At 43.5% G+C, this 23,263-nt stretch overlaps 1 protein-coding gene across 2 annotated transcripts in view; it reads right to left on the bottom strand.

The window, feature by feature from the left end:
* PLCD4 (phospholipase C delta 4) overlaps positions 1–19,019 on the bottom strand; it is a 93,519-nt gene extending 74,500 nt beyond the window's left edge. The window contains exon 1 of one of the 2 annotated variants that reach the window (XM_030209492.1): positions 18,971–19,019. Coding sequence is in view for 1 of the 2 variants with exons in the window: in XM_030209491.1 (XP_030065351.1) it covers positions 4,282–4,304 (23 nt within the window). In the remaining variant the exon portion in view is untranslated. Of the gene's footprint in view, positions 1–4,281; positions 4,479–18,970 lie in introns of those variants that run through there. The other variant, XM_030209491.1, reaches the window with a different exon arrangement.
* Positions 19,020–23,263: the final 4,244 nt, after the last annotated feature.

The raw sequence follows: 23,263 nt of genomic DNA, 5'->3' as shown, positions 1-23,263 counted from the left end.
CCAGCCGAAAACTCCCAAGAACTGTCCCTCCTGAATACCTTGTAACTAGCAAATCTTCACCTGCAGCGAGCAGCGACTGATACATACTATTTGCACCAGCCCCACAGCCTCTCCTCTGATTTATTCCCACCTATGCGGAAACAGGAAGTTGCATCAGAGGGAAGGCTGTGGGGCCAACATGAGCAGTGTGTATTAGTTGCTGCATGCAAGGGAGGGAGGATGTTTGAGAGACCAAATGGCATGCAGGCGAGAGAGGGAGAGACCAAATCACTTGTGAGACAGGGCAAGGTTGTTCTGCCCACCCATCCTGGTCCCAGGCCCACCCAAAATTGGGTGTCTGGCTACGCCCCTAGTGGCCAAAGCCAGGTCACAAGTACCTGGCAGAAACCCACATCGTAGCAATATTAGTATTCCACAATCACCTTGGTTTCTAATATGCAGAACACCCCCCCCCCCTTCCCCAAATAAGTAAAAGTTAAGACTTTAATCTCAAACTCTACTGGGAATCCACAGGCCCCTGTCAGTCACATCTCCAAATTCGAGTCCCACTGCTGTAAAAGTTGGGACTTTAGGAAAGGATTTAAGGACAAACCACTTCATCTTTTGATGTGTCAAGCAACCCCTTAGACTGTGCGTAAGCTCTTTGGGGAAGGAACCACTCTTCTGGAACGGAATTTGTTGTACATGGCAGAATGGGATCAATTAACTTTATATCAAAACTCCAAAGAGCAGCAGTCACTAATTTACTGAAACATTCAAAAATATCAAATGTATGCGTGAAAGGACTGGATCATTTTTAGCTCTGTCCAATAAGACAGCGGAGCCCACAAAGACCTGGAGCCCTGCACCTTTCTAATATGAGACACAAGAGCAGTGTCACCAGGGTGGGCAGTATAAAATGTATTGAGCTTTTCTGGGATTTTGCCAGGTAGTTCTGACCTGGATTGGCCACTGTTGGAAACAGGATGTTGGGCTTGATGGACCTTTTGGTCTGTCCCAGTGTGGCAATACTTATGTACTTATATTTAACATATTTATACATGATATGGAAATCGCTAAGCTAACCACCTTTACCACATTCTCTGGCAAAGAATTCCAGACTTTAATTACATGTCGAGTGAAGAAACATTTTCTCCAATTCGTTTTAAATTTACTTCTTTGTAGCTTCATTGAATGCCCCCTAGTCCTAGTATTTTTGGAAAGAATAAACAGATGTTTCACGTCTACCCTTTCCACTCCACTCATTATTTTATAGACCTCTAGCACCGGTCCCAGGACTGATCCCTGTGGCACTCCACTGTTCACCCTCCTCCATTGAGATAAATGACCATTTAACCCTACCCTCTGTTTTCTGTCCAATAATCAATTCCTAATCCACACCAGAACCTTGCCTTGTATCCCATGACTCTTTAATTTTCCCAGGAGTTTCTCATAAGGAACTTTATCAAAAGCTTTCTGAAAATCTAGATACACTACATCAACCGGCTCACCTTTATCCACATGTTTATTCGTGCCTTCAAAGAAATGAAGCAAATTGGTGAGGCAAGACTTCCCTTGGCTGAACCCGTGCCGACTCTGTCCCATTAAACCATGTTTATCTACGTGTTCCATAATTTTATTCTTAATAATAGTTTCAACTGTTTTGCCTGGCACTGATGTCAGGCTTACTGGTCTGTAATATCCTGGATCACCCCTGGAACCCTTTTTAAAAATCAGCATCACATTGGCCACCCTCCAATCTTTAGGTACAATTTTAATGACAGGTTAGATATTACTAACAGCAGACCAGCAATTTCATATTTGCGATCTTTGAGTAACCTTGGACGTATGCCATCTGGTCCAGGTGATTTACTGCTCTTTAATTTGTTGATTTGGCTCAGTACTTCTTCGAGGTTCACAGAGATTTCTTTCAGTTTCTTCGCATCATCATCCTTGAAAACCATTTCCAGTACAGACAGATCTCTTACATCTTCTTCCATAAATACCGAAGCAAAGAATTCATTCAGTTTCTCCGCTATGGCCTTGTCCTCCCTGAGTGCCCCTTTTGCTCTTCCATGATCTAATGGTCATCACTGCGGAAACCCAGGCCAAAGTATCGGCCTGCTTGTCCGACACTGCTGCCTGTATGTCCAACCGCCACCTGAAGCTGAACATGGCCAAGACCAAACTTATTGTCTTCCCACCCAAACCCACTTCTCCTCTCCCTCCACTCTCTATCTCAGTTGATAACACCCTCATCGTCCCAGTCTCATCTGCCCGCAACCTCGGAGTCATCTTCGACTCCTCCCTCTCCTTCTCTGCGCATATCCAGCAGATAGCCAAGACCTGTCGCTTCTTCCTCTACAACATTAGCAAAATTCACCCTTTCCTTTCTGAGCACACCACCTGAACTCTCATCCATTCTCTCATTACCTCTCACCTTGACTACTGCAACCTACTCCTCACTGGCCTCCCACTTAGCCACCTATCCCCCCCTTCAGTCCGTTCAGAACTCTGCTGCACGTCTTATCTTCCGCCTGGACCGATATACTCACATCAACCCTCTCCTCAAATCACTTCACTGGCTTCCAATCAGGTACCGCATACAGTTCAAGCTTCTCCTACTAACCTACAAATGCACTCGATCTGCAGCCCCTCCTTACCTCTCTACCCTCATCTCCCCTTACGTCCCTACCCGTAACCTCCGCTCTCAAGACAAATCCCTCCTTTCAGTACCCTTCTCCACCACCGCCAACTCCAGGCTCCGCCCCTTCTGCCTCGCCTCACCCCATGCTTGGAATAAACTCCCTGAACCCATACGCCAGGCCCCCTCCCTGCCCATCTTCAAATCCTTGCTCAAAGCCCGCCTCTTCAATGTCGCCTTTGGCACCTAACCACTCTACCTCTATTCAAGAAATCTAGACTGCCCCAACTTGATATTTCGTCCTTTAGATTGTAAGCTCCTTTGAGCAGGGACTGTCCTTTTTTGTTAATCTGTACAGCGCTGCGTAACCCTAGTAGCGCTCTAGAAATGTCAAGTAGTAGTAGTAGTAATGGTCCAAATTAGAAGCTGACTCTAGGGAGGTTTTATTGTTTTTGATGATTTGTAGGCTTTAATATCTGACATTATTGGACTAATAAGAAATAGATGGTTTTTACCTCAAGTAATATTAACGCTTTGCACAAATCCTGCTTATGAGGTTGGTGGGATATAAATAGGACCCTGCTCCCCTGGGAAACAGCTAGCTTCGAGCATACACAGGTAGGTTTAGAATTAACAGGAAAATGTGTTCTGGCATTTTTACATAGCCAGTCAATGTAACACTGCACAGAGGGGTGGGGTGGGGGAGGGGTCAGTGGAGTGAAACGCAGGCTAATCTTTCTACCCCACATCATTTACACTCACTCATTTACTCACATAAATGTGGTCATGCCACCCCTTTGCTGATAAGATTACATTGGCTCCTGTCGAAATAGATTTTTACTTTAAAATCTGTACTTTTTGTGTTTAGGGTTTTACAGGGACAAACACCAAGGTATCTGATGTGACAAACTGGGACTCCTCAAACAATATCCCCCTAATTCTCTAATGAATAACGAGTCAATTAGTGCCAATAATTGGCTTTTTAACAAGCAATTATTCACACACATTGGAACTTATATAAGTACATTTAGGCGTGGAATCTGCGCCTACATTTTACATGTGAGTGAAAAAAGGGGCATGGAAATGAGATGGGCATGGGCGGAGCCATGGCGTTCCTAGCATTTATGCTCGTTATTATAGAATAACAGGACCTGCGCCTAATTTAGACACGCACATGTGTACCACGCTTTAGTAGGTACAAATGGACGTGCCTAAAATTTAGGCTGGAGTCCTGGGTATAAGTGCTATCCTATAAATTATGCCTAACTTATAGAATAGCGCTTTTTTTGGAACCAAAGATAGAATCTAACTCAATATTTTTTGCGCTCTAAAGATATTCTAACCCTTTTATATCCTTCGGTGAGATTTTTAAAATAGAGAAAGTATCATAATGCAACAGTTTGCATTGCAACCTTTGCAAGAATGCTCTTCCTGACTTTATTAGATCAGAGACGTGCTATTTAAAGTTTAGAAAACTTTTGAAAATGTTTTCATTTGGCAGATTTTTAAAGTAATTGTTAAGGGGAGTGTATTATTGTAATTCGCTGGAATTGGCCAGCTTTTTTTCTTTCATTGTTATCCACGCACAGTCTTATGGTTTGTATTGCATTGTATAGACAGACAGACAGATGTAAATACAGAACCACATCTATACTCACCGTTTACCCTTGAGGCCCCTCATAGCATTCTGCACAGCAGGAACAGACTGGAACAGTCCTGGAATACTGCCAGTGCATTTATGACCTTGTTTTTCCCTTTTTTAAAAAAAGGTTTTTTAACCAGAGTGAAAGAAACTGGAATCACAAGACCCTGGATGCCACAGGCTACCACAGGACTGGCTCACTCCATCGCTGAGTTCTCTGGACACTGTTTGTGGACAGATCAGACTTGATGTCGGTATCGGTATCCCTCTCTCTGCACCTCTGTGAGTCCCCTCCTCTCACTCATTGGGAAACACTGCAGCAACTGTGCTGCCCATTGCATAACGGAAGGAAGATTGTTGCAGTCTGACTAGACTTTCTACAGAGTGTGTGTAACAGTGCAGCAGAGTAAGGCGTCCTTATTACAGAGTGGACACAGTCCCTGCTTTTATTGTCCAGGAGGAGTTAATCCCTGTCCTCACTGTGCAGGGGTTACTCAGCCCTGGTCTGAATATACAGTGAAAGTTTGACCCCTCCCTGGTTATACACTGACTGGTCAGTGGCGATCAGTCGATGCCAGCTAAATTAGATTCAGATACTCAGTGCCAGGATCTGTCTGGTATCGGCACTGAAAATTCACACTCTTGTTACTGCGCAGCAGCTCTCCGGGAACAGCTGCTTTTCAATGCCGTAGCCACATAACTAAATGGACATAGTTTGGGCTAGAACATAAGAGTAGCCATACTGGGTCAGACCAATGGTCCATCTAGCCCAGTATCCTGTTTTCCAAACAGTGGCCAAGCCAGGTCACAAGTATCTGGCAGAAACCCAAATCGTGGCAACATTCCATGTAGAACCCCAAAGAATAGCAAGATTCTGGAATCCTAAAGAGTGACAAGATTCCATGCAGAATCTCAGAGTAGTAACATTCCATACTACAAACTCCAGGGCAAGAAGTTGCTTCCCATGTCTGTTTCAATAGCAGACTATGGACTTTTCCTCCAGGAATTTGTCCAAACCTTTTTTAAACCTAGGTACACTAACCGCTGTTACCACATCCTCCAGCAAAGAGTTCCAGAGCTTAATTATTTGTTGAGTGAAAAAATATTTCCTCCTATTTGTTTTAAAAGTATTTCTATGAACTTCCTCGAGTGTCCCCTAGTCTTTGTAACTTTGGAACGTGTAAAAAATCGATTTACTTCTACACGTTCTACACCACTCAGGATTTTGTAGACTTCAATCATATCTCCCCTCATCCATCTCTTTTCCAAGCTGAAGAGCCCTAACTTCTTTAGCCTTTCCTCATATGAGAGACATCCCTACCCATCTTCAAATTTCTGCTTAAAACTCACCTCTTCAATGTTGCTTTCGGCACCTAACCTTTCGAGAAATATAGTATGCCCTATCAGATTGATTCTACATTTGTTTTTAGATTGTACACCTGTCTTTTAGATTGTAAGCTCTTTGAGCAGGGACTGTCCTTCCATGTTAAATTGTACAGCGCTGCGTAACCCTAGTAGCACTTTAGAAATGTTAAGCACTAGTAGTAGTGGAGGAGTAGCCTAGTGGTTAGTGCAGTGGACTTTGATCCTGGGGAACTGAGTTCAATTCCCACTGCAGCTCCTTGTGACTCTGGGCAAGTCACTTAACCCTCCATTGCCCCTGGTACAAAATAAGTACCTGAATATCCCTTTCCCTTTCCATCCCTTTATAATTTTGGTTGCTCTTCTTTGAACCTTTTCTAATTCCCCTATATCTTTTTTGAGATATGGCGACCAGAACTGTATGTAATACATAGTAACATAGTAGATAACGGCAGAAAAAGACCTGCATGGTCCATCCAGTCTGCCCAAGAAATGTGCTACTTTTTGTGTATACCTTACCTTGATTTGTACCTGTCTTTTTCAGGGCACAGACCGTACAAGTCTGCCCAGCACTATCCCCGCCTCCCAACCACCAGCCCTGCCTCCCACTACCGGCTCTGTTATCCAATCTCTGCTAAGCTCCTGAGGATCCATTTTTTCTGAACAGGATTCCTTTATGTTTATCCCACGCATGTTTGAATTCCGTTACCGTTTTAATCTCCACCACCTCCCGCGGGAGGGCATTCCAAGCATCCACCACTCTCTCCGTGAAAAAATACATCCTGACATTTTTCTTGAGTCTGCCCCCCTTCAATCTCATTTCATGTCCTCTCCTTCCCATCTCCGGAAAAGGTTTGTTTGCGGATTAATACCTTTCAAATATTTGAACGTCTGTATCATATCACCCTGTTTCTCCTTTCCTCCAGGGTATACATGTTCAGGTCAGCAAGTCTCTCTTCATACGTTTTGGAACGCAAATCCTATACCATTCTCGTAGCTTTTCTTTGCACCGCTTCAATTCTTTTTACATCCTTAGCAAGATACGGCCTCCAAAACTGAACCCAATACTCCAGGTGGAGCCTCAACAATGACTTGTACAGGGGCATATCACAAGATTTCTAAAGTCATGAGTGGTGTAGTAGAACAAATAAACAATGAGTATTTTCTTTTGTCAAACTGTTCTAGGACTATCAGACACTGCATAAAGATGGGAGCAGATTTAAAACAAGTTTTTTTAAAGCTTTTTACGAATTTTGAAGATACATAAGCCAACAGCGTGCAAAAAAAATAGGGTTGATATTATTACTTTTCCAAGGAAAAACCATTTCTTTAGAAAATAACAATATAAGAAAATATTAAATACTCCATATTGAGCCCACTGTATACAGAGTTAGGTCCACAAAAATGAGGGCCAATGCCCAGTAAATATCAAGTAAAGAACTGAAGCAAAACAAGTTACATCACCCACACTGTACAAAAAAGAGAACCCAGATATTGCCCAACCCCTGCTTACATAAAATATCATCAAGACAATTCATCCTGTGCTTTTTTTTTGTCCAAGAAATTTCTTAGGTTTTTTTGGAACCCAGAAAACCTTATCTAGTGTCATTCAACTTAAACACTGTCAGGATAACAAAGAAAGTACTCCCTGCCCAAAACTAAAGCTTCAAGAACACATCCTCAAGAATTGACAATGCCTGCTCGAGTCTGCCAGCAAATCTGCAAACAAATCTTTAAAAACATTCAAACAAAATGTCTCAGAATATTGTTTTTGTCCAATTCTAAAACAAAAGCAACAAGTAAAGGAGAAGAAGATCCCGGAAAAGGACATGGGGGAAGCCACTGCTTGCCCAGGGACTGGTAGCATGGAATGTTGCTACTATTTGAGATTCTGAATGGAATGTTGCTACTTGTTGAGATTGTGAATGGATTGTTGCTACTCTTTGGGGTTCTATATGGAATTTTGCTACTATTTGATATTCTGAATGGAATTTTGCTACTTGTTGAGATTCTGAATGGAATGTTGCTACTTGTTGAGATTGTGAATGGAATGTTGCTACTCTTTGGGGTTCTATATGGAATGTTGCTACTATTTGATATTCTGAATGGAATGTTGCTACTTGTTGAGATTGTGAATGGAATGTTGCTACTCTTTGGGGTTCTATATGGAATGTTGCTACTATTTGAGATTCTGAATGGAATGTTGCTACTTGTTGAGATTGTGAATGGATTGTTGCTACTCTTTGGGGTTCTATATGGAATTTTGCTACTATTTTATATTCTGAATGGAATTTTGCTACTTGTTGAGATTCTGAATGGAATGTTGCTACTCTTTGGGGTTCTATATGGAATGTTGCTACTATTTGATATTCTGAATGGAATTTTGCTACTTGTTGAGATTCTGAATGGAATGTTGCTACTTGTTGAGATTGTGAATGGAATGTTGCTACTCTTTGGGGTTCTACATGGAATGTTGCTACTATTTGAGATTCTGAATTGAATGTTGCTACTCTTTGGGGTTCTATATGGAATGTTGCTACTCTCTGAGATTCTGAATGGAGTCTTGCTACTCTTTGTGGTTCAATATGGAATGTTGCTACTATTTGATATTCTGAATGGAATGTTGCTACTTGTTGAGATTCTGAATGGAATGTTGCTACTTGTTGAGATTGTGAATGGAATGTTGCTACTCTTTGGGGTTCTATATGGAATGTTGCTACTATTTGAGATTCTGAATGGAATGTTGCTACTTGTTGAGATTGTGAATGGATTGTTGCTACTCTTTGGGGTTCTATATGGAATGTTGCTACTATTTGATATTCTGAATGGAATTTTGCTACTTGTTGAGATTCTGAATGGAATGTTGCTACTCTTTGGGGTTCTATATGGAATGTTGCTACTCTCTGAGATTTTGAATGGAGTCTTGCTACTCTTTGTGGTTCAATATGGAATGTTGCTACTATTTGAGATTCTGAGTGGAATATTGCTACTTGTTGAGATTGTGAATGGATTGTTGCTACTCTTTGGGGTTCTATATGGAATGTTGCTACTCTCTGAGATTTTGAATGGAGTTTTGCTATTCTTTGTGGTTCAATATGGAATGTTGCTACTATTTGAGATTCTGAATAGAATCTTGCTACTTTTTGGGGTTGCTACTATTTGGGATTCCGCCAGGTACTTGTGACCTGGATCGGCCACTGTTGGAAGCAGGATACTGGGCTGGATGGACCAATGGTCTGACCCAGTATGGCTATTCTTATGTTCTTATGATTAAGGGGATGGAATGCCTCTCATATGAGGAAAGGTTTAAGAGACTAGGGCTCTTCACCTTGGAGAAGAGACTTTTCAGGGGAGATAGTGGAGTGGAACGGTTAAATGCGAATCATTTGTTTATTCTTTCAAAAATATAAAGACTAGTGGATACTCTGTGAAGTTACGTGGAGGGGTATAATCGAACGTCGCTGGTGAAATAGTTCGCCGGCGACCTGTTTTGGCGGCAGCGCAACAGCTGGCTGGAACCCTATTATCGAAAAAGATGGCCGGCCATCTTTTTTTCTGATAATACGGTTTAGCCCGGCCAAATGCCACAGTTCGCCAGGTTTGAGATCGCCGGTTTTGTTTTTCAGCGATAATGAAAAAAAATGCCGGCCATCTCAAACCCGGCGAAATCCAAGGCATTTGGTCATGGGAGGAGCCAGCATTTGTAATACACTGGTCCCCCTCACATACCAGGGCACCCTAGGGGGCACTTCTAAAAATGTTTAAAAAATACAAAAAAAGCTCCCAGGTGCATAGCTCCCTTACCTTGGGTGCTGAGCCCCCCCAATCCCCCCCAAACCCATTCCCCACACCTCTACACCATTACCATAGCCCTTATGGGTGAAGGGGGAACTTACATGTGGGTACAGTGGGTTTTGGGGGGGTTTGGAGGGCTCAACACTTAGCACCACAAGTGTAACAGGTAGGGGGGGGGGATGGACCTGGGTCTGCCTGCCTGAAGTGCACTGCACCCATTAAAAACTGCTCCAGGGACTTGCATACTGCTGTCAGGGAGCTGGGTATGACATTTGAGGCTGGCATACAGGCTGGCAAAAAAGTGCTTTATTTTTATTTTTTTAGTGTGGGAGGGGGTTGGTGATCACTGGGGGACTACGGGGAGGTCATCCCCCATTCCCTCCAGTGGTCATCTGGTGAGTTGGGGCACCTTTTTGAGGCTTGGTCGTGAAAATAAAAGGACCAAGTAAACCCAGCAAAGTACTGCTTAACGCTGCTTTTTTTTTCCATTATCCGCGAAAGTCGGCCATCTGGTAGCCACGCCCATGCCCGCCCATGTCCCGCCTTCGCTAAGCCGCTGACACTCTCCCTTGAACTTTCGCCAGCAAGGCGATGGGAAAGCGGTGATGCTGTCAAAAAAGCCGCTTTCGATTATACCGATTTCGCTGCTTTTGAGAGATTGCCGGCCATCTCCCGATTTATGTTGGGAAAAGGCCGGCGATCACTTTCGAAAATAAGCCTGATAGTAACACATTGAAAACAAAAAGGAGAAAATATTGTTTTCATTCAGTGTATAGTTAAGCTCTGGAACTTGTTGCCAAAGGATGCGGCATTTAATATAGGTGGGTTTAAAAAAGGTTTGGATAAATTTTTGGAGGAAAAGCCCATAAAGCATTATTAAGATAGAACTTGGGAAAGCTACTGTTTATTTCTGGGATTGGTAGCATGGAATCTTCTACTTTTCAGGATGCTGCCAGGTACTCGTGAGCTGCATGGACCATTGGTCTGACCCAGTAGGACAATTCCTGCTTACAGAAGGTACTGGATCCTCAAGGATAGCTGTACCATCCAAACTGTCCACGGAGGCCTGAGAGGTCTCTACTGACACTTCCCCTCATCTGTGCTGCAAATGCTTTTTTTTTTTTTAATAGTAAATGACACACGATATTCAAAGGAGGCATAGTTTCAGGAAGAATTTTAAGGACCTCAGATACTTTGTATACATGTCTCTAGGGCTAAGCAGGGAGTCTTTAGGAAAATGTAAAGGTTGCAACTGGAGGAGTGGCCTAGTGGTTACAGCACCAGCCTTGCCATCCAGAGGTGCCCAGTTCAAATCCCACTGCTGCTCCTTGTGATCTTGGGCAAGTCACTTAACAGTCCATTGACTCAGGGAAAAAATTAGATTGTGAGCCCAACAGGGAAATACCCAGTGCACCACATTCTCTGGCAACGAACTTCAGAGTTTAATTACACATTGAGTGAAGAAATGTTTTCTCCGATTCATTTTAAATTTACTACTTTGTAGCTTCATCACATGCCCCCTAGTCCTAGTATTTTTGGAAAGTGTAAACAGACGCTTCACATCTACCCGTTCAACTCCACTCATTGTTTTATAGACCACTATCATATCTCCCCTCAGCCGCCTTTTTTCCAAGCCGAAGAGCCCTAGACGCTTCAGCCTTTCCTCATAGGGAAGTCGACCCATCCCCATCATTTTCGTCGCCCTTCTCTGTACCTTTTCTAATTCCACTATATCTTTTTTGAGATGCGGAGACCAGAACTGAACACAATATTTGAGGTGCGGTCGCACCATGGACCAACACAAGGGCATTACAACGTCCTCACTTTTGTTTTTCATTACTTTCCTAATAAAACCTAACATTCTATTTGCTTTCTTAGCTGCCGCAGCACACTGAGCAGAGGGTTTCAACGTATCATCAACAACGATGCTGCCGAGATCCCTTTCGTGGTCAGTGACGCCTAACGTGGAACCTTGCATTACGTAGCTATAGTTCGGGTTCCTCTTTCCCACATGCATCATCACTCTGCTCACATTAAACGTCATCTGCTATTTAGACGCCCAGTCTCCCAGCCTCGTAAGGTCCTCTTGTAAGTTTTCACAATCCTCCCGCGATTTAACAACTTTGAATAACTTTGTGTCATCAGCAAATTTAACTACCTCACTAGTTACTCCCATCCCTAAATCATTTATAAATATGTTAAAAAGCAGCAGTCCCAGCACAGAGCCCTGGGGAACCCCACTAACTACCCTTCTCCATTGAGCATACTGACCATTTAACCTTACTCTCTGTTTTCTATCTTTTAACCAGTTTTTAATCCACAATAGAGCACTACCTCCTATCCCATGACCTCCAGTTTCCTCTGGAGTCTTTCATGAGGTACTTTGTCAAACGCCTTCTGAAAATCCAGATACACAATATCAACCAGCTCACCTTTATCCACATGTTTGTTCACCCCTTCAAAGAAATGTAATAGATTTGTGAGGCAAGATTTCCCTTCTCTAAATCCATGTTGGCTTTGTCTCATTAATCCATGCTTTTGAATATGCTCTGAAATTTTGTTCTTTATAATACTACTACTACTACTACTACTATTTAGCATTTCTATAGCGCTACAAGGCGTACGCAGCACTACACAAACATAGAAGAAAGACAGTCCCTGCTCAAAGAGCTTACAATCTAATAGTCAAAAAATAAAGTAATCAAATCAATTAATGTGTACAGGATGGAGGAGAGGAGGGTAGGTGGAGGTGAGTGGTTACAAGTGGTTACTTGTACCATTTTGCCCGGCACTAACGTCAGGCTCACCAGTCTATAATTTCCCGGATCCCTTATGGAACCTTTTTAAAATATCGGCGTTACATGGGCTACACTCCAATCTTCCGGTACCACGCTCGAACTTAAAGATAATTTACATACTACTAACAATAGTTCCGCCAGTTCATTTTTCAATTCTATCAGTACTCTGGGATGAATACCATCCGGTCCAGGAGATTTGCTACTCTTCAGTTTGTCAAATTGCCCCATTACATCCTCCAGGTTTATAGAGATTTCATTCAGTTTTTCTGACTCATCAGCTTCGAAAGCCATTTCTGGCACCGGTATCACTCCCAAATCTTCCTCAGTGAAGACCAAAGCAAAGAATTATTTTAATCTCTCCACTATGGAGGTCTTCCCTGATCACCACTTTTACCCCATCGGTCATCTAGCAGTCCAACCAATTCTTTTGCCTACTTCTTACTTTTAATATACCTAAAAAAATTCTTACTATGTGTTTTTGCCTCCAACGCAATCTTTTTTTCAAAGTCCCTCTTTGCCTTCCTTATCAGCACTTTGCATTTGACTTGACATTCCTTATGCTGTTTCTTGTTATTTTCAGTGGGTTCCTTCTTCCATTTTCTGAAAGATTTTCTTTTAGCTCTAATAGCTTCCTGCACCTCACTTTTTAACCATGCCGGCTGTCATTTGGTCTTCCTCCCTTCTTTTTTAATACACAGAATATATTTTGCCTGGGCTTCCAAGATGGCATTTTTGAACAGCATCCACAACTGATGTAAATTTTTGACCCTCGCAGCCGATCCTTCTCATTTTATTATAGTCTCCTTTTTGAAAGTTAAATGATAACGTATTGGATATCCTGTGTATACTTACTCCAAAGCTAATGTCAAATCTGTTCATATTATGATCACTGTTATCAAGCGGCCCCATCACCATTACCTCCTGCACCAGATCATGCGATCCACTAAGGACTAGGTCTAGAATTTTTCCTTCTCTTGTCGGCTCCTGTACCAGCTGCTCCATAAAACAATCCTTGATTTTGTCAAGGAATTTTACCTCCCTAGCATGCCCCGATGTTACATTTACCAAGTCAATTTCGGGGTAATTGAAATCACCCATTATTATCGTGTTTCCCAGTTTGTTAGCCTCCCTAATTTCCGATAACATTTCTGTATCAGTCTGTTCATCCTGGTCAGGCAGACGGTAGTACACTCCTATCACTATCCTTTTCCCCTTTACAAATGGAATTTCAATCCACAGTGATTCCAAGAAGTGTTTTGTTTCCTGCAGAATTTTCAATCTATTTGATTCAAGGCTCTTCTTAACATACATTGCTACCCCTCCACCAATTCGTTCCACCCTATAACTACGATATAATTTGTACCCCGGTATGACAGTGTCCCACTGGTTATCCTCCTTCCACCAGGTCTTAGAGATGCCTATTATATCTAATTTTTCATTTAGTGCAATATATTCTAACTCTCCCATCTTATTTCTTAGGCTCCTGGCATTTGCATATAGACATTTCAAAGTATGTTTGTTATTCCTATTTACATCATGCTCAGTACTTGACTGTATTATATTGCAATCTTTTGTCTGATTTTTATTTTTAGTTTAGGACACCTGATCTACTACAGTCTGTTTTGCAACCTCACCATCGGGATACCCTATCTTCCCTGTTTTGGTGATAACTTTAAAAGATACCTTATTCTGAACCATGCGCTTTTGAGTGATTGTCAGCCTTCCCCCAGTCTCTAGTTTAAAATGTACTCTATCTCCTTTTTAAACGCCAATGCCAGCAACCTAGTCCCACCCTGGTTAAAGTGGAGCCCATCCTTTCGGAATAGGCTCCCCCTTCCCCAGAATGTTGCCGTTCCTAACAAATCTAAAACCCTCCTTCCTGCACCATCGTCTCATCCACGCATTGAGACTCCGGAGCTCTGCCTGTCTCTTGGGCCCTGCACGTGGAATGGGTAGCACTTCAGAAAATGCTACCCTAGAAGTTTTGGATTTGAGATTTCTACCTATGAGTCTAAATTTGGCTTCCAGAACCTCTCTCCCACATTTCCCTATGTCATTGGTACCCACATGTACCAAGATAGCCGGCTCCTCACCAGCACTATGTAAAATCCTATCTAGGTGACGCGTGAGGTCCGCCACCTTCGCACCAGGCAGGCAAGTCACCAGGCGATCCTCATGTCCATCAGCCACCCAGCTATCTACATGCCTAATAATCGAATCACCCACTACAACAGCTGTCCTAACCCTTCCCACCTGGGCAGTAGCTCCTGGAGACACATCCTCGGTGCGAGAGGATATTGCATTCCCTGGTTTGCTGGTCCTGTCTACAGGATTACTTCCAGCCTCACCCTTTTGGGGGACTTCCCTAGTCCAAGGCAGCATAGGGGCTGTCAGATTGGAGGTGGGACTTATCTACAACATCCCTGTAGGCATCCTCTATGTACCTCTCTGTCTTCTTCAGCTCCTCCAAGTCTACTACTCTAGCCTCAAGAAAACGGACTCGTTCTCTGACAGCTAGGAGCTCTTTGCATCAAGCACACACATATGACATCTCACCAAATGGGAGATAATCATTAATTAATTTATTTATTTGTTACATTTGTATCCCACATTTTCCCACCTATTTGTAGGCTCAATGTGGATTACATAGTACCAGAGAGGCCTTTGCAGGCTCCGGTGTGAACAAATACAGGGCAGCCCTTCTCTGACATCTATATCCACTTTATATTTCTCCAGAGGTACAGAGCATCAAAGAGAAAATAATTCACTAACCATGCCAATTCACTCCCTCACTTCTGCTGTGACTGGACTAATTTATTTATTACCTTTGTATCCCACATTTTCCCACCTATTTGTAGGCTCAATGTGGCTTACATAGTACCATACATGTGACACTCAATGCAAGACACTGGATAGCACCCTTCTCGCTGCTGGACTACTGTCTGCATCTTAATATTATAGAGTTGTTATCTTAAAAATTCTTAAGGCACTAGGGATATCAGATGAATATAATTATCTTTTGGCTGTTGTAATTTGCAATTTATTTAGGGTTTGCTTCTTAGAAATTAATTAAATGTAATTCAGACTAATGAAATTGGAAAATTCCCCTCTTGTTGTCTTAATTAGAATAATTGACTATAAATGAAGAGTTGAGCTGGGGGGGTGGGGGGTGGGAATGAGGACTGAACTGGGCCCTTCTGTGCTTTCTAGAGGCTATCTGTTAATGCTGTGGCAGAAACTTCAAGTTTTAAACCTATGGAGAGTAGCTAATAAAGTTTGCTTGTTTTTTTTATTTTATTTTATTTTATAATTCTAACTGTGTTTATCAATATCTCACAATTCCTCTTTTAAACCCTTATCCTTAAGCTGTGGCAGAAACTTCAAGCTTTAAAATTATGGGGAAAAGGCTATTTTGACTAGCTAATAAAGTTTGCTTGCTTTTTTTATTTTAAAATTCTGTGTTTGTCAATATCCTACAATTCCTCTTTTAAACCCTAATCTTTAAGCTACCAAGCTCAGAATAGAATAGTGTCACTTACCCACAGAGATGTCCTCTTCTCTTAGAACTTCTCAGAAAAAAAAGGACACATCATGGAGCAATACAAAGGCATTATAACGGCCTCATTTTTGTTTTCCATTCCTTTCCTAATAATAACTAATATTCTATTTGCTTTCTTAGCCACTGCCACACACTGAGCAGAGGGTTTCAACGTATCATCAACAACGACGCCTAGATCCCTTTCTTAGTGACTCCTAATGTGGAACCTCGCATTATGTAGCTATAATTCGGGTTCCTCTTTCCCGTATGCATCACTTTGCACTTGCTCACATTAAACATCATCTGCCATTTAGATGCCCAGTCTCCCAGTCTCGTAAGGCTTGGGTTTTTCTGTGTCTTCTGAAACTGCTGTACAATGAGTTTTGGCCTGGTCAGAACTTTAAGCCAGCCCTAGTAAGACTTTTCCCTCTGATTTGCAAGACACTTGACATAAGACTAAGTCTGTGCAGTGCAGTGACAGGCTTCCATATATTTGAGTGCAGTAATAAAAAGATTTCTGTTTACTTTTATAGGTTGGCTGTTTCTCACAATACTACAGGGCACTTATGGAAGTACTATTTTATAATGGAGAGGGGGGGGAGGGAGGGAGGAGCCTGGACATGTCTCCAACTCACATGCATAACTTACAGAATCTGTCATTGACCTGGTGTAAATAGACCTAAACTTAGGTGCACCAATTCAAGTCTAACATTTAATATTTAAAAGCCAGAGGTGGGAAATTGTGGGATATAAGCACTGTAAAATAAATAAATAAATGTCTGGGGGGGGGGGGGGGGGGGGGCAGGCAGAGTATGGGCCTGCAGGTTAACTGAGAGGGGGTGTAGGGCTGAAGGTTACTACTACTTAACATTTCTAGAGCGCTACTAGGGTTACGCAGCGCTGTACAGTTTAACAAAGGTCAGTCCCTGCTCAAAAGAGCTTACAATCTAAAATGCGAAATGTCAAGTGTCAAGTGGGGGCAGTCTAGATTTCTGAATAGAGGTATGGTGGTTAGGTGCCGAAGGCGACATTGAAGAGGTGGGCTTTGAGCAGGGCTTTGAAGATGGGCAGGGAGGGGGCCTGATGTATGGGTTCAGGGAGTTTATTCCAGGCATGGGGTGAGGCGAGGCAGAAAGGGCGGAGCCTGGAGTTGGCGGTGGTGGAGAAGGGTACTGAAAGGAGGGATTTGTCTTGAGAGCGGAGGTTACGGGTAGGAACGTAGGGGGAGATGAGGGTAGAGAGGTAGTGAGGGGCTGCAGATTGAGTGCATTTGTAGGTTAGTAGGAGAAGCTTGAACTGTATGCGGTACCTGATCGGAAGCCAGTGAAGTGACTTGAGGAGAGGGGTGATATGAGTATATCGGTCCAGGCGGAAGATAAGACGCGCAGCAGAGTTCTGAACGGACTGAAGGGGGGATAGATGGCAAAGTGGAAGGCCAGTGAGGAGTAGGTTGCAGTAGTCAAGGCGAGAGGTAATGAGAGAGTGGATGAGAGTTCGGGTGGTGTGTTCGGAGAGGAAAGGGCGAATTTTGCTAATGTTATAGAGAAAGAAGCGACAGGTCTTGGCTATCTGCTGGATATGCGCAGAGAAGGAGAGGGAGGAGTCGATGACTCCGAGGTTGCGGGCAGATGAGACGGGAATGATGAGGGTGTTGTCAACTGAGATAGAGAGTGGAGGGAGAGGAGAAGTGGGTTTGGGAGGGAAGACAATAAGCTCGGTCTTGCCAATGTTCAGTTTCAAGTGGCGGTTGGACATCCAGGCAGCAATGTCAGATAAGCAGGCCAATACTTTGGCCTGGGTTTCCACAGTGATGTCTGGTGTGGAGAGATAAAGCTGGGTGTCATCGGCATAAAGATGATATTGGAAACCATGAGAGGAGATTAGGGAGCCCAGGGAGGTGGTGTAGATTGAAAAAAGAAGGGGTCCAAGGACAGATCCCTGGGGAACTCCAACAGAGAGTGGGATGGGGGTGGAGGAAGAACCATGAGAGTGTACTCTGAAGGTACGGTGGGAGAAATAAGAGGAGAACCAGGAGAGGACAGAGCCCTAGAACCCATATGAGGACAGTGTGGCGTGAAGTAGGTTGTGATTGACAGTGTCAAAAGCGACGGATAGGTCTAGGAGGATGAGGATGGAGTAGTGACCTTTGGATTTGGCAAGGAACAGGTCATTGCAGACTTTAGATAGTGCCGTTTCTGTCGAGTGTAGGGGGCGAAAGCCGGATTGAAGCGGATCGAGGATGGCATGAGAGGAGAGAAAATCAAGGCAGCGACTGTGAACGGCACGTTCAAGTATCTTGGAGAGGAAGGGTAGGAGGGAAATGGGGCGGTAGTTGGAGGGACAAGTGATGGTTTTTTGAGGAGTGGTGTGACTACAGCATGTTTGAAGGTGTCAGGGACAGTTGCAGTGGAGAGAGAGAGGTTGAGGATATGACAGATGGAGGGGGTGACAGTAGGAGTGTTGGTGTTAAGTAAGTTGGTGGGGATGGGGTCTGAGGAACAGGTGGTGCATTTCGAGGAGGAGAGGAGATGGGCGGTTTCCTCTTCACTTAAAGTGCCCAATAACCCTTGCACTGGGTGTATCAGATCGATCTCTTTTTAACCCAGTTATACTCTTTTCCTGTGAGAATTAGTTCAGCGGGATAACTGCACTAGGGTAACACACATTTCTGATGTTTGAGAGTCCGTCAGACACCACCTAGTCCTTGTGTAATCCCAGTCCCTATTTACTATTTCTACATTCCAGGATTTCACAACCCCCTTAGTTTTTTCATTTGCTCCTGTGTTGAGATCCTCTCACGTACCCTGCTTATCTTTGCTGCCCTTGTCTCTCTGCATTTTCTAGGAGCCTTTTCTCCTCTTTGAGGTGGGGACGCCCAGAGCAGAACACAGTATTCAGGATGTATTTGTGTAGTAAAACATGCCATATTCTGCAGATATAAATCTAATGGCAAGTATTTAATGAATAGATCAGTAGACAGATAAGGGGAATACGAGAGAATACGTGGATATATCCATACATTTCAGATAGAAAGTATATATATATATACAGAAATAAAGAGCATATAAGTATCTGACATATACATCAAGCCTATGCTGTATAGAGATAAACATGCAGTATATAAATATATGCACACAGACGGAAGTGTTCCACATGCACTGCCAGCCACAGACACAATGAAAAGTCAGTGAGAGAGAGAGAGAGCTTCTTACCAAAGCTGAGCAGGACAGGGGGATCCACCTTCCTGCCTCTCCAGTCCTTCTCTTGTTTCTGGTGTCAGGGATCCTGTTCCATTACTACTGAAGGACAGTTACCTCACTGCCCTGCCCAACCCTCCCTCTTCTTAAAGATACAGCAGCGGTCCTAACACTTTCACTGTGTCCTGCATTTTAACACCTGCAGGCAAAGAGGTGCTGGAGGTTATCAGATCCCAGCCTTAGGATGATTGCCTACTGCTCTTCTTTTGTCTTTGGCTTTTTCTCCTTTTCTGCAGGTTGCTTGGATTAGGTTTACACCTCTCTGCACACTCACAATATAATGCTTGTGCTATAACTACCAAACTGTGTGTAAGGTACATAAGTAATGCCATACTGGGAAAAGACCAAGGGTCCATCGAGCCCAGCATCCTGTCCATGACAGCGGCCAATCCAGGCCAAGGGCACCTGGCGAGCTTCCCAAACGTACAAACATTCTATACATGTTATTCCTGGAATTGTGGATTTTTCCCAAGTCCATTTAGTAGCGGTTTATGGACTTGTCCTTTAGGAAACCATCCAACCCCTTTTTAAACTCTGCTAAGCTAACCGCCTTCACCACTTTCTCCAGCAACGAATTCCAGAGTTTAATTATACGTTGGGTGAAGAAATATTTTCTCCGATTTGTTTTAAATTTACTACACTGTAGTTTCATCGCATGCCCCCTAGTCCTAGTATTTTTGGAAAGCGTGAACAGACGCTTCACATCCACCTGTTCCACTCCACTCATTATTTTATATACCTCTATCATGTCTCCCCTCAGCCGTCTCTTCTCCAAGCTGAATAGCCCTAGCCTCCTTAGTCTTTCTTCATAGGGAAGTCGTCCCATCCCCGCTATCATTTTAGTTGCCCTTCGCTGCACCTTTTCCAATTCTATATCTTTCTTGAGATGCGGCGACCAGAATTGAACACAATACTCAAGGTGCGGTCGCACCATGGAGCGATACAACGGCATTATAACATCCTCACACCTGTTTTCCATACCTTTCCTAATAATACCCTTTCCTAGCCGCAGCAGCACACTGAGCAGAAGGTTTCAGTGTATTATCGACGACAACACCCAGATCCCTTTCTTGGTCCATAATTCCTAACGTGGAACCTTGCATGACGTAGCTATAATTCAGGTTCTTTTATCCCACATGCATCACCTTGCACTTGATTAAACGTCATCTGCCATTTTAGCCGCCCAGTCTCCCAGTCTCGTAAGGTCCTCTTGTAATTTTTCACAATCCTGTCGCGATTTAACAACTTTGAATAACTTTGTGTCATCAGCAAATTTAATTACCTCGCTAGTTACTCCCATCTCTAAATCATTTATAAATATATTAAAAAGCAGCGGTCCCAGCGGTGCTATGTACATTCGTGGTATTTTACCAGTACTAATCAGAACTGTGTGAGTGTACAGCACTGTGTACAGTGATGACATTTTATCAATAGGAATCAAAGCTAAGTGTACAGGATCACGTACAGTAATGGTTTAATTAGCACTAAACAGAGCTGTGTGAGTGTACAGTGCTGTGTACACCGATGGCACTTTTTAAAAATAGTAAACAGCTATGTGAGTGGACAATGTTGTGTACATTCATGGTGTCTTATCAGTACCCGAACTGGTGAACTGGATTAGGAACTGGTTGATGGACAGAAGCCAGAGGGTGGTGGTGAATGGAATTCGCTCGGAGGAGCGAAAGGTGAGTAGTGGAGTGCCTCAAGGATCGGTGCTGGGACCGATTCTGTTCAATATATTTGTGAGTGACATTGCCGAAGGGTTAGAAGGTAAGGTTTGCCTATTTGCGGATGATACTAAGATCTGCAACAGAGTGGACACCCGGGAGGGAGTGGAAAACATGAAAAAGGATCTGAGGAAGCTAGAAGAATGGTCTAAGGTTTGGCAATTAAAATTCAATGCGAAGAAATGCAAAGTGATGCACTTAGGGAATAGAAACCCTCGGGAGATGTATGTGTTAGGCGGGGAGAATCTGATAGGTACGGACGGGGAGAGGGATCTTGGGGTGATAGTATCTGAGGATCTGAAGGCGATGAAACAGTGTGACAAGGCGGTGGCCGTAGCTAGAAGATTGTTAGGCTGTATAGAGAGAGGTGTGACCAGCAGAAGAAAGGAGGTGTTGATGCCCCTGTATAAGTCGTTGGTGAGGCCCCACCTAGAGTATTGTGTTCAGTTTTGGAGGCCGTACCTTGCAAAGGATGTAAAAAGAATTGAAGCGGTGCAAAGAAAAGCTACGAGAATGGTAAGGGATTTGCGTTACAAGACGTATGAGGAGAGACTTGATGACCTGAACGTGTATACTCTGGAAGAAAGGAGAAACAGGGGTGATATGATACAGACGTTCAAATATTTGAAAAGTATTAATCCGCAAACGAACCTTTTCCGGAGGTGCGAAGTCAGTAGAACGAGAGGACATGAAATGAGATTGAAGGGGGGCAGACTCAAGAAAAATGTCAGGAAGTATTTTTTCACGGAGAGAGTAGTGGATGCTTGGAATGCCCTCCCGCGGGAGGTGGTGGAAATGAAAACGGTAACAGAATTGGGTGGCAGAGCCAGCCGGTGGTGGGAGGCGAGGATAGTGCTGGGCAGACTTATACGGTCTGTGCCAGAGCCAGTGGTGGGAGGCGGGGCTGGTGGTTGGGAGGCGGGGATAGTGCTGGAAAGACTTATACGGTCTGTGCCCTGAAGAGGACAGGTACAAATCAAAGTAGGGTATACACAAAAAGTAGCACATATGAGTTTGTCTTGTTGGGCAGACTAGATGGACCATGCAGGTCTTTTTCTGCCGTCATTTACTATGTTACTATGTTACTATTATGAGCCGTGACATGGCCCTCTAGAGTCAGCCCAGCTTGAGCATAAGTGAAGGATATGCAATCTGTTAGCCAACTGGAGATTGTGCGTTTTCCGATGGCGACTCCCCTCCTGTTGGGATCTAAAGAGACAAATAACTGGGCGGACTGTCTAAAGGGCTTCGTCTGCTCCACGTAAAAGGCCAATGCTCTCTTACAGTTCAAGGTGTGCAACTGCTTTCGCCAGGACGGGTATGAGGACGGGGAAAGAATGTTGGCAAGACAATTGACTGGTTCAGGTGGAACTCCGACACCAGGAACTTAGGGTGCATGCGGAGGACTACTCTGTTGTGATGAAACTTGATATAAGGTGCATGCACTACCAAGGCCTGAAGCTCACTGACTCTACAAGCTGAAGTAACTGCCACCAAGAAAACGACCTTCCAGGTCAAGTACTTCAGATGGCAGGAATTCAGTGGCTCAAAAGGAGCTTTCATCAGCTGGGTGAGAACGACGTTGAGATCCCATGACACTGGTTTGACAGGGGGCTTTGACAAAAGCAAGCCTCTCATGAAGCAAACAACTAAAGGCTGTCCAGAGATAGGACTGCCCTCTACATGGCGGTGATAAGCACTAATCGCACTAAGGTGAACCCTTAAGGAGTTGGTCTTGAGACCAGACTGACAAGTGTAGAAGGTATTTAAGCAGGGTCTGTGAGGGACAGGAAAGAGGATCTAGGGCCTTGCCAATGCAGATGACGTTACAATATACATCCCCTTCAGACATAACTTAACAGAAATAACCAATGAAATCAATGAAGGCCTGAACATCATTGACTCTTGGGCAAATTCATTCAAACTGAAACTGAACACTGAAAAAAACACACTGCATCATCCTCTCATCTCAACATAACCAGTACAAACCCACAACCATAAACACTCCAGGACACACCCTCCCTATCTCAGACAGCCTAAAAATACTTGGCATCACAATTGACAGCAACCATACCCTCAAGAACCAAGTAAACTCCGTAATAAAGAAAATGTTCTACTCAATGTGGAAAATGAAATGATTAAAACCTTTCTTCCCGAGAGAAACTTTTCGAAACCTAATACAATCAATGGTCCTAAGCCACGCAGACTATTGCAACGGAATCTATGTGGGATGCAAAGAGCAACTCAAAAAAAACCTCCAGACTGCCCAAAACACAGCAGCCAGACTGATATTTGGTAAAACACAATTCGAAAGTACTAAACCCCTCCGTGCAAAGCTGCATTGGCTCCCAATCAAAGAACGGATCATCTTCAAAATCTGCACTTTGGTCCACAAAATAATCTATGGCGTAGTCCCAGGATACATGACAGATCTCATAGATCTACCTACCAGAAACAGAATCGGATCATCATGATCATACCTAAACCTACATTACCCAAATTGTAAAATACTTAAATACAA

The sequence above is a fragment of the Microcaecilia unicolor genome, chromosome 7 (genome assembly GCF_901765095.1).
Source record: "Microcaecilia unicolor chromosome 7, aMicUni1.1, whole genome shotgun sequence".
NCBI lineage: Eukaryota > Metazoa > Chordata > Amphibia > Gymnophiona > Siphonopidae > Microcaecilia > Microcaecilia unicolor.
The sequence above is the reverse complement of the archived record's forward strand: the minus strand, read 5'-3'. Positions and strand labels throughout refer to the sequence as shown.